At 37.5% G+C, this 20,275-nt stretch overlaps 1 protein-coding gene across 1 annotated transcript; it reads left to right on the top strand.

Moving 5' to 3' along the window:
* Window positions 1-1,165: 1,165 nt before the first annotated feature.
* On the top strand, window positions 1,166-7,982 carry LOC135753661 (uncharacterized). The gene is made up of 4 exons (XM_065271618.2): window positions 1,166-3,549; window positions 3,638-3,824; window positions 4,524-4,648; window positions 5,078-7,982. The coding sequence occupies exons 1-4, from the start codon at window positions 3,487-3,489 to the stop codon at window positions 5,399-5,401; spliced, it is 699 nt and encodes a 232-aa protein (XP_065127690.2). The 5' UTR covers window positions 1,166-3,486; the 3' UTR covers window positions 5,402-7,982.
* The last annotated feature ends 12,293 nt before the right edge of the window (window positions 7,983-20,275 follow it).

The following is a 20,275-nucleotide window of genomic DNA, read 5'->3' as shown; positions in this document are numbered from 1 at the left end:
GCTTTAGTCAAGCGGAGACTTTCATGCGTTACTTTGCACTTACCTCCGCATGTGACGTTTATCTTTCACATGCGGAGACATGCGCACATGGATAAAACCGTGAGAAAGATGGTTAAGGTGTATACATGCCACGCAAAATCAAATCAAATCAAATCAAATCACTTTTATTGTCACATCATCATAGCACATGTGCCTTGGTGAGTGAAATTCTTGGGAGCGTGCTCCAGAAATTGCAGAATTAGTTAACATATAACCAAAAAGAAAACAGATAAAAAAATGTGCAATATGCACATTTAACAGGTAAAGATGTGCAATATGCACATACAAATAGTCAGTACACACGGTGTACTATTAGACATACATACAGTTAGCACTACACATTATACACAGAATGTACACAAAATGTACACAGAATTATACATTATACACAGAATGTACGCTTGCATTATGTAGACATAATTACGCATGAAAATGAAATTCTGCTTGGGTGCAACAGAGTGTACTTGAGCTGGACACAGAAATGTTATGTCCAGTGGGAGCAGGTAGATTATTGTCCTAAATAGTTCAGGTAGATTATTGTATTAAATAGTTCAGATAGATTATTGTATTAAATAGTTCGGTGTTGGGCTGTTAAAGTTAAAGTGCAGTGTGTGGCATACCATGTTGTGAAGTATGCTGTGGGGTGTATTAGTTCTGACTGATCGTTGGTCTGATAGCCTGATGGAAAAAGCTATCCCTTTTGACTGTTCATTAGTCTAATAGCCTGAGGGAAAAAGCTATCCCGCAGTCGGCTAGTGTGGGATCGGATGCTGCGGAGACGTCTTCCTGAGGGTAGCAGAGAGAGCAGTCTGTGGGACGGATGGCTGGAGTCACTGATGATCCTCCGGGATTTCCTTATACACCGCCTGGTGTAGATGTCCTGGAGGGAGGGAAGCTCACCTCCAACAATGTGGCTGGCAGTTCGCACGACCCTTTTCAGAGCTTTGCGGTTGCCAGCGGTGCTGTTTCCAAACCAGGCAGTGATGCAGCCCGTCAGGATGCTCTCAATAGTGCAGGTGTAGAAAGATCTGAGGATGCTGGGGCTCATTCCAAACTTCCTCAGCCGTCTCAGGAAGAAGAGGCGTTGGTGTGCCTTCTTCAGCACTGCATCAGTGTGGGTAAATCAGGGTAGTAAGCAAAAAATTACCAGTGCTGATCGGTTTTTGCTTACGCTGTTTTTTTCCCAGATAAAAGAAAAAAATCGTTTTACGCGTTTACATGACCCCAGGTGTTATCAGTTTATTAAGCATAATCGGCGAAAGACTGCATATAACACACTTATTGAGAAACTGAGTGTGCGCATAGCGTTGTTGTTTGTTTCAATCGCTTAAAATGATTAGTTTTAAAACTAACTTTTTTTTTGTTCGCTGTTTTTTTAGTGCAAGATCTGGCAACACTGGGCAGCAAATGTTGTGCCTCTGTCATTTTCTACACCGCCATACAGAAGACTTTTTCCCCTTCTAGTAATTAATGTTTTTCAGAAGAGAGACCTATCATGTCCATGATGCACGTTTAAACACTCTATAGTTGTTCAGTTCATTTATGTAACTTACACACTATGCAGAGTTTCTGTAAATGCGGTTGTCACTACCTGCAATTTGCGGGAGTTAATTCGGTTGTAGAATGCACAAAGGCGTAAGGCTGCGTGTAAATGCACTTACTGAGAAATGCACTTACCATTCACAAAGCAGACAGCCACGCATCTTCTAATCGCAGACGTTTTTTCCACATATTTTTTTATTCAAATATTTTCACATTCAAATTTTTTTTTTTAACTATTCGAATATGTATTCGAATTTAGAATATTCGTTGACAGCCCTTCCGTGCACACAGCTGCGTCACGCGTTAGTACGTAACTTCGACAGAGAATCTCTCAGATGATAGGCCAAAATCTCTACAGGTTGACACATTTGTACCGATTTAATCTACCTACCGGTTTACCGCCCACCCTTAGCATGAACCACTTGAGCGTATGGTCAATCACAAATCTGTTGCTAAAAAAGCTGCAAACAGTGGATGGTCTCGCACTTGCACATTCCGTTTCACAAGCATTGTTTTTAAAGAGTTTCCGTGTCTCATTCTAGCTCCTTAGGGATGATCACTGCACCCGCAGATTAATGACATATTTCATATTCATTCAAAGATCATTGCTTATGATGTGTAAACTTTAAGAGGAGATGTGCAATTGCAGGGCTCCAGACTAACTTTTTTCCACTAGGAGCAGAGTGGCCCCTAACTGAAAATTTTAGAGGCACAACCAGAAAATTTAGGGGCACACACTGTAAATCAACATGCTAACCAAATATTCACATTTCTACTAATTTCCACTGTATTACTAATAAATACTTTAATGATAGATGCAGAAAGTACAATGTGCTTTTTCAAATTCAGTGTCACATCACAAAAAAGGTCAAATTTACTGGTCGCACATGTGCGACTGGATGTAAAAATCAGTGGCACATTCTCAAATTTTGGTGGCAAAATGCCACTATTTGGTGGCAGTCTGGAGCCCTGAATTGTGTCTCATAGTGTGATCGGTTAAAATAAACTTGGCGAAAGAGCAATGAAAACAATAATTTTATGTGGAGTGTCTGTTTACTTTGCAAAGAGTCCTTCAAAGGGGGCACAAATGGCACTGGAATTCACCCATGTATATTGTGTACAGTTGCTTGGGCCGTAAGGACTCTCTATATATTAGGATACTTTTATTTTCCGTTGAGGTGACTATTAAAAACACGTTTTGAGCAATCACCACAGATATTTATATGCATCACGGGGAATAAACATCTCTCAGACTTAATTTTTTGTAAATTCTGGTTAAATTACAACATAAAACAGAATAATTAAGTGTTTTATGTAGTACTGACAAGAAGTTTTTCCTGAGGCTTATTTAATGTTCTTACTGGATTTATACATTATCAACTGAAATTAAGACAAAAATTATGATAGAAATTAAGGCCAAATTGTCCAGCCCTAAATTAAATGCATATCTTATTTTGCAATGAGCTTTTTATCAGGAATTTTAAGGGTTTCACACAGTATATTGATTTAAGGGGTTTTATAATTGCACTTAAACTGTTCTGACCCCTGACTTTTGTTATTAATACATTTAGATTAAAAAGGTTTCTGCTGTCTGCTGATTGTAATGTTAAATATAATTGTCTCTGCCCTTGTTATGGAGCATTACAATGACAGCCAAAGTGGCTCTGGATTTCTTGCATGGCGGATCAAAACAATTCAGAGAACAACGAAACGTGGGTGCAAAAGCTCGAAAATGCTGATAGCAGGTGGAGGTGGTCCAAGGCAGGAGAGGAAGCTGCCCCAGATTGGTGATAATTTGGACGATGAACGTTGTAAAGAGATAATATCCTTGATGAACCACCAGTGACAGAGAAATTATCCTGCAGAAGATGAGGGAGACCTTCAATTATAGACAGCGCCTCATCCATGACCCTGAAGAGTCAAACAATACTTTCAGTGTTTCCAAGGCTGCTGGACACTAAAGGGCTGGTAAGTATTCGCATCCTTTTTTTACTGACTTGGCATGTGATCATCAAAAATGTAAATTGAAAAAAATTTTTATTCTGTGTTGCTGCAGATAGCTCAAGATTTTAGCCTCCTCTTTGGTCCAGAAGTTGCATCCAAACTGCTTGAGAAGTGGCACACATTCTATAAAATAAAGGTGATAAGAGAAGCAGAGAACCTTACTACCACCCCAGTGCTGCAAAGTTTGCTGAAGTCTGCCAGGAATCAATGCAGTGATGAATTATCTGAGGATCACCCAGGTATTCAGTTAATAGCCAATTAAAATAAAGGTTAGGCATACCAATATGGCCGCTTTAACTCTTCTGGTGGCTTCACCTCTCGCTGTTATGTTAAGTGTTCTAGGCGCAGTCCAGACATTTATATAGATCAGTGGTTAAAAAACAAAGATTAACATTTTTTAACTGAACGCAGAATGATCAAAACATACACTACACAAAGTTTTAACTGGTTTTTGAAACCATAAATGCTTTAGTTGGGTAAGGGTACCACTTATAATAGCAGAAATCTGAATTGTCGTAAAAACTCATCATAGGAGAAAATGTTTTCCTGCCAAATTGACAAGATAACTCATCAATGGCGGGAAAGATTTAAGGGGATGGTAGTACTAGTTCAGATGACATTTTTCTGGATATATGACTTAAATAATGCACTTCTAACTTATATGTTGGTGTAAAATGACTCTGTTCTGATGCAGTGATCAGAGACTTCATATTAGTTTGTGCAGAGTAACAGGGCAATGCACAACCCATATAAAGATTACTCCACAAATATCTGCAATATAAATTTGGACAGAAATGGCCATGGAGAGGCAAACATTACCAATTTCTGCTTTAACTGAGTTTTAATTCATTGTGTCATATGCAAGACTAATGCTTTGACACAAAACAGCTGATAATTTAACAGAAACTTGTGATTTAAGTAAAACTTTTTTTCTACAGAGTGGGACAGTGATATGGCAACTGTTCTGCTACTCCTGCATATTCTGTCACCTCAAACCTCTAAAAAGAACACAAAGAGGATCAGTGCAGCTCAGGCTTTGGACCGAGTAGTTGTGTTTCACAAGGTATGTACCACACCTCAGTTTATAGTTTTAAGTATGGCTGCACAATAAATCGCATGTGATTGTCACACACATCTCATTAGTAAAGCCGGTTGCTTGATTAGTATTAAATTGCCATCACCTGCTTTTGGATGGAGCGGCATTTACTACACAGAGCTGTTATTCACTGAAAAGCTAGGCAATATAACATTCTATATAGGAGGGGATTCGTCCATGATTATGAATGCGATATTGCCTAGCTTGTCAGTGAACTACTATATATACTTTATATAGTAAATACCGCTCCATTTGAAAGCAGGTGATGGCGATTTACCACAAATCAAGAACCCGGCTTTACTGATGAGATGCTTGTGACAATCGCATGCCAATTATTGTGCAGCCCTAGTTTTAAGTATTATATTTTCTGTGGTACCAATGTAATTTTTCCCATAGTCATGCAGGAGCTTAGAAGAACACTTGGAGAACCAAGAGGGGCATCAGCAACCATACCTTCTTGCTTCTGGAACCTGCAAGCAGGCCATCAGCACTTACTACATTGTGATTGACAAGAAGCTCATTCCATGCCAGGAAACGACATCATTGGCAGCCTTTGATGAACTATTTAAAGCACACTTCGTTTTCAGTGTAAGCTATGACGACGCTCTCAGCAACATGTACACATTCCTTCAGACATCAGTCTATAATATTGATGTTGACTCCACTAAAGAAAGTCCAAAGGTAAGGGAATTGAGAGCCAAGTTCTTAAACAATGTATAAGTGTTACATTTGCAGTTCGTTGCACGATGCACCTGGTGCATTAATTCAGCACCTCAAGCTTTTTCATGGATTATATCCTGGTAAGAAATTTGTTATTGTTTGTGTTCAGGACGGATGTTCACTGCAGTTTAAAAGTTTTAGAGGTTTTAGAAAACATTTAATTAGTTATCATAACACTAATGACATTAGCACAAGCAGTGCTGTTGATATGCAAACAGCACATCAGTCAGACTTTGGTGAACAGAGCTTACAAGATGCATCTGAAATGGACTTAGATGGGATTCATCAACATTCATCTCATATGTCAAGCAGTGCTGTTGATATGCAAACAGCACATCAGTCAGACTTTGGTGAACAGAGCTTACAAGATGTATCTGAAATGGACTTAGATGGGATTAATCAACCTTTATCTCTTATGTCTAAAGACCAGGCAAAACTAATGTGTGCTTCAGTTATAGCAAAGTTACAGGCCAGTGGTGTTGCCAACAATGTTGTGTTATCTGTTGTTGAAAGTATGGAGGAGTATGTCAATGAAGTCCATGAAAATCTTTAGGCACTGCACTTAGCACTTGTTCTTTGTGACAATCCCAGTAGAAGTGCAGTGGAACATGTTTTCAGCAATACTTTCAATCCGTTCAGTGACTTAAACACAAACTCTAAATGGACAAAGTATTTCAGTGAGAAATGGGGTATTGTGGAACCTGTAGAAGTTCACTTGGGCACCAGATTTGATTCAAAGAGAAACAAAGAATCTAGTTTATATGAGCAAGTTCCTGTAAATGACACTTTCATTTATATACCTATCTTAAAAACATTGGAATTCATTTTTAGGAATGAAGAAGTGTGTTGTCAAATTAATAAATCTCACTCTATGAATCCCAGCCTGTACCAAGATTTCAGTGATGGAAAATACTACAAACATCATCCATTATTTTCAAAATACAAAAATGCATTGCAAATTCAAGTTTATTATGACAACTTTGAAACCGCAAATCCACTCCGCTCAAAACAAGGTATCCATAAGCTTGGATGTTTGTATTTTACACTACGCAATTTACCACCACGTTTAAATTCATCTCTGATGAATATCCATCTCATATCTTTGTTTCATTCCCAGGATGCAAAAAATATGGAATTGACAAAATACTTACACCATTTGTAGAAGATGTAAATAGGAATGAAAGTGCCTTTACAGAGCAACCTCTCTATGGAACCATTGCACAAATAACAGGTGACAATTTGGGTTTGAACTCAATTCTGGAATCTTTCACTGCAAACTACTACTGTAGAATGTGTCTTATTGACAAAGTCTCTGCTCAGACTGTCTTTAATGAACATGATCCACGAGTGATATTACGCACCAGGTAAACCAATGAAGAGCACTACAGTCATCTTGACTGAGAATCCAAGGGAAAATTCTTGCTTTGGTATCAAACGCAATAGCATACTAAATTCACTGTCATACTTCAGTGTGTCTGAAAACTTTGTATTTGATATCATGCACGATATCTTAGAAGGTGTAGCGCAGTATGAAATGAAGTTGTTGTTTGAATATTTGAATAAGAATTTCATTTCTCAGTAACAAATTCTCCAGCGTGTATACGCATTCAACTATGGCTTCATGGACAAAAAAAAAAAATCGCCCATCACGCATAAATATGCTTTGTACTGGTGGTATTGGACTTAATGCCAGTCAAACATTATGCCTTATTCGGAACCTCCCACTAATCTTGGGTGATGCTGTCCCAGAAAGTGACAGACATTGGCATTTACTGTTACTTTTGTTGCATATTATTAACATTGTTTTTTTCTCCATGTATCACAGAGGGAATGACTGTATTTTTAAAACATCTTATTGAAGAGCATCACAGACTATTTACAGAATTGTATCCTCAAAATAATTTGATCCCCAAACATCATTTTATGATTCATTACCCTGAGTGTGTGCGCAAAATTGGCCCATTAATTCATGTTTGGTGTATGAGGTATGAGGCCAAACACAGATTTTTTAAGTCCAGTATAAAAAACTTCAAGAACATAACAAAGTCCCTTGCAAAAAAAACACCAAATAGCTGTTGCATATCATTGGGAGTCATTGTCTACTAAAGGGATTAAGTCTGGGCCTGCCAAAAGAAAAAAGCTGACTGATGTTGAAAATGGTGACTTGATTTCAGAACATTTAGAAATTAGTATGACTAGTGAAGTAAGTGTCACAGCTTGGGTTAAACATAATGAAATTGAGTATCACACAGGTCTTGTTGTTTGCACAGATGTTGTTCATGAAATGCCAGTATTCAATAAGATTGTTTCCATCTTTCTTAGAAATGAAGTTTATTTTTTGGTATCAGAAATGGAGACTACATTTGTAGAACATTTTCATGCATTTAATGTTGTTGACAATATGCATAACCTTTCAATTGTTACACCTTGTAACTTAAGATATTTTAAACCCTTTGATGTCCAAATGTCTTATGGCACAGACTCATTTTTCTATGTTGTACCAGACAGCTGCATTGTCTAAGCAGCAATTTTAAACTTCAACATGTTTTGAGCAGTTTCGTATTGTTGTAAATGTGTTTTAAGGGCCCTTTGTCAAATTTTAAAGAAAAGGGCTGTTAAAGGAAACTAATAAAATTGTTTTAATTGCAACACTTTGAACTTTGGACTGATTATTAAGTGGTGGGATGGTTAAACTAATACATGGGACATTGTAATAGTTTTAATCACAGTAGCCTATGCACCCTATATCAGTGTATACTCAACTCTAGTAAAATGTATATGAACTCTGCCAGTAAACTTTAAGCACCATTTTAGTGTTAATATTCGACACTATAGGAGTTTTTAGTTAACACTGTTGTAGTGTTGATGCAAGCGAGGAACACTGCCATGAGTGAACTTTGAGCACCATTTTAGTGTTAATATTCGACACTATAGGAGTTTTTAGTTAACACTGTTGTAGTGTTGTTAACCCTAACACTTTAATGAGTGTTAATTTAACACTCCACCAGTGGTTCCCATATAAACTATGGGAAAGTGTTAATTTTAACTCTGAGGGTGTTAAATTGGCACTTTCAAATTTGCAGTGTAGATATTGCTGTCTCTAGCTTCTCACAACACTAAAAACCTACTTTACAAATGATGATCTAATGGAAATGGAAGTCTGATGTGTGGCCTGCCTGATCTGAAAAACTTGCTTACTACAAATCTGGTTTTCATCTGTCTTCTGTCTGAGAGTGAATTGTTTAGTTGGTCAGAATGACTTCTGCCTGTTATCTTGTAATCTTACCAACAATACCAATCATTTGTAAATCTACCAGCCCAAAATGTAATCTCACCACGTTACTAATGATATTGAGATTGCGTTCTTGGAATTGAGAAACAGCCAGAAAGTCAGAATAGCAAAGAACGGACTTGCGTTCTTGTGGAGATCAGTCTTGCCAGGCGACCTTGGAAGAACGAACTCAGAAGGTCGCGAGAACACAGAACGCATTTGAGAGAAATGAGATGTGTGCAATCTTCCTGTTGGTCACCTGACCTCCACAGATTCAACATTGCAACATTCATAAAGTTACAAACATACCACTATCTGCATTATATTTCGTCATAAAATATGTCATTTTGTAATGGCAAATACGTAAATATTTAAGATACCTTTTCAAGAAATAATAATATAATCTAAAATAAGAAACTCAATTAAGATTGTTCTATGTCAATAAAATATACATTTAATATCAAATTTGTCTTTTATGTATTTAATGCTTAAAATGTTTATAAACAAAAGTTTACTTTAACCAGCGTCACACTCTCACGTGCTTGCGGCGGGAAACTCTCCAGGGTAAGTACGTTATACGACGAGATATTTGTAAATAATAAAATATGGTGAGGAGAGAAGTACTTGCAGCTGCCATTCTGGCAGGCAAGCTGTATCTGGAAGCAGAAGAGAAGGCGTCGAATTTAAGGCTACAGAGAAGAATCATGATGAGGAGGAGACTAGCCAGGAGGCGTTACCTTTGGGCAACCCTCATCCTTAATTCAGTAAGCAGATTTGTCGTTTGCAACTACCCAGCATGTCTTCTAATGCCCAATTATAAATAAAATTGTACTAGGTATTATAATAACTAAAAGATTTAATGAATAAATAACGGTGTTAAAAGCCCACTTGGTGGAAATCACTGTAGTAAAGCAGAGATTCCCAATTTATTTATTTTTTGTCAGCAGAACCCCTTTGTTTTACATTAAGTGTCATTGATGTTTTAAAATTAATATTTCAATATTTTATAAAACATTTGCATGTTCTTAATTCTCTCCCCATAAGTTAATTATCACAAACCATGATGCAAGTAAACAATATTTTAATTGTTAAAAGCCCCAGTTTGGGAAAGCAGTTGTAAAGCTGTACTCATGCAACAAATACATGGATTAAAAGACTCAGGTGATATATAAACATTAAAAAGGATATAGTTAAAAATGTTAAATGAAATTTCAACATAAAAAAATTGTATGGTCATACATAAAACATGATAATTGTCTTTGCAGGAAAAAGCCAACATTCAAAATTACACTCAGCTCAACAGTCAAGTGCCCATCTTGTTTTTCTCGGAAGCTGACACAGTGCCTTCACTGAGACTCAGCAGGGCAACTATTGATATGCTGACTCAGGTGCTACAGAGTAGAAAAGATCACGGCTGGAGCCATGAAATTGAGGTCCTTGTTTTGTTATATTGGCTGGCTTGTGGGGCATCGTACCGTGTGACGGCAGATACATTTGCAATCCACAGTCTGCCGGGTTGTGCACAATGTTATCGAGGACATGATTAAAGTCATCCTCAAAAGAATTCACTTCCCAGGGCCACAGGAGATGGAGGAGGTCGGAGAAGGCTTTGCCTGCCTGGCTGGACACAACGCGTTCAAAAAAGTTGCCGGTGCAATTGACGGATGCCATATCCGTATTTGCCCACCTGCTGGACAACAAAAATGGAGATGGGGGCTACCCCTGCCTGCAGCATCCTGTGGCAATAATCACCCCCTACAGACAACCTTTGGCAGGTGAGACTGTCTGATTAGTTTATTTTGCTTGTATATTTTTTATTTTTAGAATTACAGTGCAACCACAAATCTTTTTTTATTATTATTGCATTCCCAAATACATAAATCCCCAGTTTTACAAATAAGGCTTAAAGCTAGTCCCAGACTAAAATTTTGTTTGAGCGGTCTCAACTGATAATAACTGGCATTTGCATTTCTTAAAAATATGTCAGTGCCATTGTTGTGTCAAGATACACACACCAGTAGTGTTTTTGTCCTAAGGAATTTTTATTAAAGCTGCTTAAATTTTCTTAAGAAAGGTCTAGTACTGGCTTAAGCTAAGCCATGCCTGTGAAATCACATTAAGGTGAATCAAACAATTTGTTAATAATCAGTTTCTCTTGACCCAAATTGTCACTGGTTATGTTTCTCACTGCCAGGTCGTGTTTAACGTCGCTTTAACAAGCACCATGCAAAAGCTAGGGGCATTATTGGGCGCACGTTTGGAATGCTCAAAACACGCTGGAGGGCTTTCTTCCTGAGGGCCCTGGAGATCTGCCCTCTGTTTGCTCTAAAGGTGGTTGCTGTATGCTGTATGTTACACAACCTTTGTCAGGCAACAAATGATATCCTGGAAGAAGAGCATACTGAGGATGGGGATGCAGAAAACACAGATAAGGACCTGGAGCAAAATGGAAACAACATCCGTGCCAGAAACAACATCCGTGCCAGACTCGCGGCACAGCTCTCAGCCCCTGAAGAGCTGCCTGCATGCCTGCAAGAGCATGATTATATTTAGATTAAGTTAGGGTGTAATGTGTGTGAATTATTAAGTGTGGGTGAGTGTGTAGATGTAAACAGTTATAAAAATATAATAATTCCTGTCTCTTCCGAGTGTGTGTGCATGCGTGTGTGTGTGTGTGTGTGTGTGTGTGTGTGTGTGTGTGTGTGTGTGTGTGTGTGTGTGTGTGTGTGTGTGTGTGTGTGTTTTCATGAAATGTATGTGTGTATATTCAAAGAAATATTTAAAATCCTGTAATTAATTACTGGGTGGGTTGGGAATTACTTATTTTGTATTATGTAGGGTAGGTTAACTGGGTGGGTGGCAGAAATTAATTTGTGTGATAGCAGATAAACTTTAAATATTTCAAAATAATTATAAATGATTCATAAATTATTCAAGTCAGAGTCATCTGAACTCAATTTAATTAAAGCTTTTCCACAAGCTTCTCAAAAAGAGCAAGGTAACGCTCAGCCCTTTCAGCCCTTTTTTCTCTTCCAACTTATCAGCTGCATGCCTTTCCCACTCCTCATCTCTTTCTGGTTGCTGTCTTAGGACGTCAATGAGTTCTGAGGTGCTCTGTCTCTTCCTGCATGCCTTCTGCGCTGCACTGCCAGGGGCAGGTGCAGAGGAGGAAGAAGCCACTATGCCACCAGCAGTAGCAGCAGGGTACCCCCAGGATTGTCAAACCTAAATTCAAGGCTTTTTAAGACCTTTTTAATACCACTTCAAATGAAATTTAATACCTACATCATAACCATTCGGGTAGAATAAATCATTTTAAATAACGTAATATACAAGTGTTTGAACATTCATGACAACATGCCTCTAAAAGGCTGTGTCCAAGGCCCTAACCCTTATCTTTAGCCAACAATCAAACAGAGATGGGACCAAGTCACACATGTGCAAGTCTCAAGTAAGTCTCAAGTCTGAACCTTCAAGTCTCAAGTAAGTCCCAAGTTTTTTTTTCTTGGGCAAGTCAAGTCAAGTCCTGTAGTAGGTCAAGTCAAGTCCAAGTCAAGTCACCTTATTATTGTAATTTTACCTGCAGAATCTGATCTTAATAAATATATATAGAATATTAAGATATAAAGAAATACTCATGTTCAGTAAAATACATCATGGATTTAAACAAAATTGTAATCTCTTCCGTTCGTGCGCCTACATTTGAAATAACGAACTTGAGCGTGCAAAAGACGCGATATGTAAACCTGCCAAGTCTCGTACCGCTCAGATCAAGGGAAGTATTTTAAAAAAATAAATTAAACTAATTTTGCCTACATTTGTCCCCAACACGGTATGATGAGGGTTAATGGCTACTTTAGCTATTATTACATTAGCTAACTACCAACTAACTAACCAGATATTAACAAATTGACAAGCACTTACTGGGAAGAATGGCTCTTCAAATGACGGACGAAATTGGAGGTTGTCGTCTGGCTGCCCGTGATTTTAATGTTGCATGTCTTGCAACAGACTGTTGCCATCTTGTTGAAGCCGAAAGCGATGACCCTCGCTACCCCTCCGGCTGACATGTGATATCTGTTCTGTGGTGTGTGGTGTGCGTAAGGTACTAGAGGGCATGACTGATGATAGTGTCGTGATTCAGTCATGACAACGCCATTCTCAGCCTGCGCTCCAACTGGGTCAACTTTATTTTTTAAAATAGTTAATATATTTTATATTCAAACTGAAAACATGATGTGATTAACACTCAAGTCATTCAAGTCATCGTGTCTCAAGTCAAGTCAAGTCCCGAGTCTTTAACTTCCAAGTCCGAGTCAAGTCTCAAGTACTTTATTTTTTGTTAAGTCAAGTCACAAGTCACAAAAATAGCGACTCAAGTCGACTCGAGTCCAAGTCACAAGTCCCCATGTCTGCAATCAAAACCAACAATCAAATAGATTTAACAGATTTAAATGTACATTTATACATTTAGCCAGAGTGCGATTTGCCGGGGGGGATGCGTGGGATTTCCCCCTTTCTGGTCAATGTATCCCTGCCTCTGCTTAATTATTTTTATCCCCGGTGGGTATAAATTTATCCCCCCCTCAAAGTGATCAGTGCTACTACACTAGTGGCGAGACGGATCACAAAACTTATCACGGATCCGTGGTTTGATTAAAGTAAATTTTATTCTAAAATACGCTACTTTGGATGGCTCTGATACAGCTGCCGCTTAGCCTCTCTACATTCACCACTCTGCAGACTTGCTCAATGTCCCGCCCACGGCGCTATCTGATAGCCGGTTACACCTCACGAGTAAAAGCCTATCAACACTTGCGAGATGGTTATGGAGCTGTGTGTCGAAACGATGGAAGGCAGCATATTCAGCCGCATATTAATGAAGCTGGAATAAACATAACAATCTGATTATCTGTTTATGATGACAAGCAGAGTTAGTGTCCCAGTCACACCACTGAGAATGGCCGAGGTTACCCATATGATAAATGCCGATGAGGCGTTTAGCGAGGCGCGGGCGCGTCCAGTTTGCGCAAATGAGGCTAATTGACTAACACATAATGCTGTCTTTTCTATCATTTCACTGTAGCTCAGCATCCCGGTGTAAAGTTAATGTTATTACTTTAAACGCAGCAGTAAAGCTGTTTCTACTGTAATGGTTTAACTTTGCAATCAATACATTGCTCATATTTATGTTTAAGTTGACACTACGTTGTGCCATATAGTTTTGCCATTCAAGATTTAATTCTTGCGTGTTTTTTCGTTGTGCATGATTTAGAGTAAAAATATTACGTTAGGCTGCTTCATGAGTAAATAAGAAAAAATATTTTACAATTCCTGCAAATGCAGTGATGAGTTCATGTTCTCATGATTTATTTTTATGAATTGAATGTTTTGAAATGTGCTGCGGACAGAGACGCATTATGTCAAGAATTATAAAAAATCGTCAATAAGCTCATAATTTCTGCTAAAATAGTCTAAGGGCTCTATCTTACACAATGCAGCGCAATGCGCGACGCAAGTGTCTTTCGCTAGTTTCCACCCTTATTTTCACGTTTAGCGCCGCGTTGTTTAAATAGCAAATGCATTTGAGCCCCCTTTTGCGCCCATGGGCGTTCTGGTCTGAAAACGAGGTGTGTTGAGGCGCATTGTTGGTGCGTTGCTATTTTGAGGCAACTAAAATAGACTACGCCATTGACCAACAAAAACCTGGTCTAAAGTCTAAAGTCAATGGCGCAATGTGTTTTATGTTATTTAAAGAGCGCATTAGTAAAATGTGCCTATACACGGGAGGACAACGCGGGTTTGCTTATCACAAGGTACATGAATGCGCAGCAGCACAAAAATGCTTTTAAATATGAAAGATTAAAGGATTGAATGTAAAAGATTATTATTGAGTCTCTTGGACATAAATGAGGACTAATTATGAGACGTTAGAAGGCGCAAAGAGCTGCTTTACCTGCAGCCTGGTAAGTAAATAAATGCTTTGCTTTGAACAAATGCGTCTGTTTTTAAATGTTTTTTTTAATGCTACCTCACGGATTTATTGTATATGATGACTCTGTACCTGTGGATATGGTGAGATGAGAAACATTTTTGAGTAATGCTTAAAAAAACTCTTTGCTAAAAAAACCCGCAGTCCAAAGTGCTGAAACGTGAGGACAGCCGTTTGTAAATTCTTTATCTCCTGTTTGTTACAAATAAAGTATTTTTAGAGTACAAACCTTATCTTACATACTTGTAAATTGTTTTTTGATGATATTGGATAGCCATACATTTAACCTCTTGAAAAGCACCCCCATTCTGGCCCGAAACCATGAAAATACCTACTTTCACTAAAAGGGCTGTTTTTACTAAACCATTTATAGTATAAGCATAACTGTGGTATCATTAGATAGAAGACACTTTGAGCTTCGTTTTCCATGTTTCAAAATTATTTTAAGATTAAAAAAAAAAGTTAGAGAGGCTGAAGTACATTGTAATAAAAAATTTTTTGCATAACATCTTTTTTAACACTAAAAATCTTAATGATAAATATATGTGTGAAACCTATAAATGCAATGAGGCCAAAGCCACAAGTCTAAAGAAGTTATATTTCACGTTTGAAGTCAATAGACCCAAAAATGAGGTTCTTGCAAGAGTTTTTGTAAGACTAGTGCCTTTTCTAAGTGCCAGTCAGCCACAAAATAAAAGTCTTTTGTTTACATGCATACACGTTCGTTCTTTTTATTGTTTATCCTTATATAAGCGTATAAAATGCCCTATCCACACCAGGAAATAAAGCTTCACACAAAGATCGTTGAATTCGTGTTCTAATTGGCTACACGTTCTGTCTATCAATATTTTCCATGAAGTCATTGGAGGAACGCGCGAGTCAGATGACGTCACGATATTAGACAGCGCTGTTTGGATATTATGTATTATACTCCCGCCTACTTGTACAATCATGTTTGAGCGCTGGTTTTGAACGCGAGTGTGCTCTCATATACAAGTGTTACGATGTAAATAGTCCTCAGATTGTATATTATAATCTATTACAAGACGTGCATCTGAAATCTGATGTAAACAATGGAAAATATATCCATATTTCACGGATTATACGCATTTGTGGACAAAACTGGTCATTGGATGTACTTTGTTGGAGAGTTTTTATGGGTTATTCACACATCTGAAACAGACTGGATTCGATTCGCGTTCCTTATACCAGCACAAAGGTAAGGAGTCAGTTTATATTATGCATGTTGTTATCTGGACTTCTGTAATAAAATACTATATTTATGATACTAGAGCAATTAAATCTCAAAACGGACACCATACACTGACGCTAAACCCTTAGACCTTTTAAACGATGTATAGTAGTGTTATTGTTGTTTGTACACAGTAGGCTACATATATATTGTTAGCAGCATTAAAAAAAAACTGACGTCCTTCCGTCTGCGAGCTAGTGCGCGTCGAGAGGTTAAAGCAATTACAAGCCTGCTTTTTACTTCCATGACTAAAAGAAAACGGGTTTTAAAGGTTTTAATAAAAAAAATAACAATTTCAATACAAGTGAAAAATGTTGGACTTTAAGGCGTCCATTGCATGTTCATAATTTAGAGGAAAGGCACAAAATACAAATATCTAAGTTCAAATATTTATTGATCAGATATGAAAAAGTTTTACAGCAGGCTGGGTCGTCTCAAGCGGCGAACAAACAGCTCAGGAAGTAACATGCATATTTATAAAATATGTGACGTCGATCTTCTTAGAATCTCCACCCCACAAAGGCCGTTCCCCTCGTGAATCTGACTCCATCACCACACCCAGTTTCAGCCTGCAGGCGAAGATAGACACACACAGACAAAGAAAAAACAAACTGTTCTCCGCTCATCCCTGAGAGCCATGCAGTCCATCACTTCCTCCCTAGTACTCCTCCACTTCACATATGGTTGACTTCACATAGCATGTTATAATGCTTTCTTAAAAACAAATCATTAATAAAACATTCATTTATTCATAAAAAACATAAGCTGTAAGATGAAAGTGATTATTATGTAAAACATATTTCAATATCATGACATCATTTCAATATTCGTAAAATTGGTTATATGAATAAGGCACACATTAACTTCTTTAGATAGATAAACACATATTAAATCTTTTACTGCAATACTACTTCTAAGCAAACACTTTAATCATTATTAAAAACCATCTGTTAGGGAAGAAAACACACACACACACACACACACACACACACACACACACACACACACACACACACACACACACACACATAGAACAAGCACAGGAGATTCTGTTCTTCAAGGTTGAGCTGCCCTGCCCCCATTAGGTTATTCTGTATGCAACCTTCATTTCATTGGTTAATACACATTTATCAAAGACAACATCTTATATTTATTACATCAATTATTCAATGATTAATACTGATTAAGTAAGAAATACATTGCATATTTTATCCTGTGAATATTAAAGCATTGGTTAATAACATGGTTGCCTGTTTGCTTTTCCCCCTCAGGCCTCTTTTATCTTGATCATCTCCAGGCGTAAATTCCTAGCTAATCCTCCTTGCAGCTTTTTACACACACACAAAAGCTGGTAACTTTCCACTCTCAAACACAAACACCTCATTTTTACATAATAGCTCAGCGCATATATGAAACACACAATGTTTATAGAATAAAATGATTAATTAAAGAAATATAAAATGGAGCAAAATCAATTTCCACAGTCCTTATTTGGAAATCTTTGTAACTTTAACACTTTTGGCAATCAGCATGAAATGTAGGCAGTAAATATGTAAAACATAATTATTCAACAACACAACAATACTCCATTGTTCATGAATTGGTTAAATGCATTCATTAGTTAAACATACTAATTTTCACTTTCTCTAAATATAACATAGTTATAAAGCAAACAACTTGTTTATTGAAACCATCTGTTCTGCGTGTTTTCCCTTCAGGGCTTTGTTATCAGCGTTTGCTGATTTCTCCCCCAACCAAAACCACAGCCTCTCAACTTTCACACACACAGACAGCTTTCTTGTACTCAGCACAGGAATCATTATTGTAACAATACACATGAATTAAGATTATAAACAGCACGATTAGTAAAACAAAATCAAATCCCACAAAAACAACACAATTATTTAACATTAATCTTAAACTGGGGATCTTCTTCCTCAGCTTAGTTTTTCAGTTTACAAAGTCCGTCATCTAAATAGGGATTAGACATAACGCCAGCGCAACTGGCTTTTAAAGGGGATGAGAGCTGTGACTCTCATTGGTTTACTGCACGTTACGCCCAAAATACTCCCATTACAATAGGACCTACCCTTTTCGACCATGCGCTCGGCGCAAAAACCATTTTTCCCGTCGTTAAATTAGCAAAAGTGGATTCGGACACGCCCATTAAGACATTGCGCTGTGCGCTTTAGACAATGCGCTTAGATCGTTAAAATAGGGCCCTAAATGTTTAGTTTTAAAACCATTTTAAAAAGCTGGTTATATTTTGATGTTTCTGCGCAAGTTCAGCAGACAGTGAGGTTCGGGTTTGTTCCGATCAGAGCTTGTGAGTGGAGAGCGCATTTCTGAATATTAGAAATATTTTAATTAGAAATATATTTAAAAAATAATAATAATATTATAATGGATTTTTGTTAGGTCAGACAATGATTACCAAATTTCTCTCTCATATTGCTTCTCATAACCACTGAAACAGTCAAAAAAGTTAAAACTAGTGGTGGGTACAAAATGACTCATGACGAAATATGGTGGGTACCCACCGTCGCCGAAATCGACGCCTATGAAAACACCCCCCCCCCTCTGTTTTTTTTCACAAATCGCACCCTGCATATATATATATGTACAAGCATATTTGTGTTATTGTCGTTAAGACGGAGTTAAAAAACTTACAGTTGTGTGTAGCACTCCCTTCACCTTCCATTGTTTTGCCGCAATGACTTCTGGGGCGTAAAAGCGATTTCAGCGCGCAAGGCTGCACTCGATGCATCCTCGATATCAAGACCACATCCAGGTATTTTCATGCGTCCTCTGAACTTGCGTTCTTGAGAATTGGAATTGAACTTCGCCGGTTAATGATGACGTGGAGCAAGAACACGAGGACGTAAGATCGCTGAAGAACGCATATTGAGAAACACCCTCTGTCATGTCATTAAGGTAAGGCTTGTTCACAAATAAAAATAATAGTGTCACACATTTGGGATTAATGAGAAATTAACATATTTAAATAACTAGGATTTCTTAGAACTTTTAGTATGTTGTTTTAGACCCCTCATAGAAATGATCTTTTTGGCTCCAAAATAGTTAGTTTGCCTGTACTAATATTCGATTAGTGTATAGCTCATTTGCATATAACATTTAATTTTTAAAGCAACTTGTAATACCAATAAAATTACTTTTCATGGGTACTTTCATTGTGTAAAGTTTTTTTTATAGGAGTAAAAAAAAAATAATAGCCCCATTGGGGTGTGCCCCTTATTGGCACACATTTCGGATTGCTGAGAAATAAACATATTTTCTCAACTAGGATTTCTTAGGACTTTTAGTATGTGGTTCTGGACCCCTCATAGAAATAATCTATGCTAAAAAAGGACTCATGAATTTTTTTTTTTTTACAATTAGTCTGTCAAAACTTCTGCAAAAACTTCTGCAACTTCTGCATCTGCAAAAACGCTATTTTGCCTGGACTACTATTGCACAAAAACAACAACACCATATCACAGCAAAATAAAAGGTTTTTTACTTGAAAGTTGTATCAGTTTGAGTCTTTGTAAGTTTTAAACATTACAGATTTTTATTAAAGACAATAATGGTTTAGCCAGCTAGGTAACTTAAGCATGTTAGCCACGTCAAGAGAATAAACAAACGTTCAAATTAAACGTACCTTTATAATTGAAGATGTAGTTTTCATAGAAGAACTTATATATCTTCTCAAGTTTTGATACTTCCATTTGAGAAGGATTTTCCACAATCGTGTAAATGTTAGTGATTTGGGGAAGATTCCGCAGTGATATTGTAAACCTGTGCGCATCCATTGCTCTAACAAACCGGAAGCCGGTTGACGCTACTTTGCTAAGTGACGACACACGCACTGTGATAAAGGGTTATAACTTGCGAAGTTGCAATATGTAAAGAAAGTGTTGTTTTTTGTGTTAAATCTGAGTGTTTTGTGTAAGTTCACAAAGTAATATTTAACTCAACATCTGAGATAAGGTTTTCATTTATTTGCGTTGTTGCATTAGTTCTGGACGTTAATACAGCAACATGAGACAGCTAATGCTGTTCATTAAGGACATGTTTGGTATTATCTCTATCTATCTGCGTTGCTGTTAAGACTGATTTGCCATCCTGTTTGAGCATAAGATTAAATTAAGTTAAAGATTAAATTAAAAATACGATTAAAATCACCTTTTGAGCCCAAAAGGACAAACTCGTTTATATCGAGTGTGGAGAGAGATCCAGACATTCGGATAGTGCCCTTAGCAACGGACGCTGTTTGTTGTTTCTCTGGTTACAAGGGGCGGTGAGCGTTGTCACGAGTAGATGTGGTTGCCCTCAACAGGATCGATTGCTGCTAATTAA

Source organism: Paramisgurnus dabryanus, chromosome 10, assembly GCF_030506205.2.
Source record: "Paramisgurnus dabryanus chromosome 10, PD_genome_1.1, whole genome shotgun sequence".
Classification (NCBI taxonomy): domain Eukaryota; kingdom Metazoa; phylum Chordata; class Actinopteri; order Cypriniformes; family Cobitidae; genus Paramisgurnus; species Paramisgurnus dabryanus.
The sequence above is the reverse complement of the archived record's forward strand: the minus strand, read 5'-3'. Positions and strand labels throughout refer to the sequence as shown.

Excerpts from the sequence above, each read along its gene's own strand:
- LOC135753661 (XM_065271618.2), top strand. The coding sequence starts at position 3,487 with ATGACCCTGAAGAGTCAAACAATACTTTCAGTGTTTCCAAGGCTGCTG. Across the intron at positions 3,550-3,637 it reads TGCTGGACACTAAAGGGCTG|ATAGCTCAAGATTTTAGCCT; the intron begins GTAAGTATTCGC and ends GTGTTGCTGCAG. Across the intron at positions 4,649-5,077 it reads GAGTAGTTGTGTTTCACAAG|TCATGCAGGAGCTTAGAAGA; the intron begins GTATGTACCACA and ends TTTTTCCCATAG.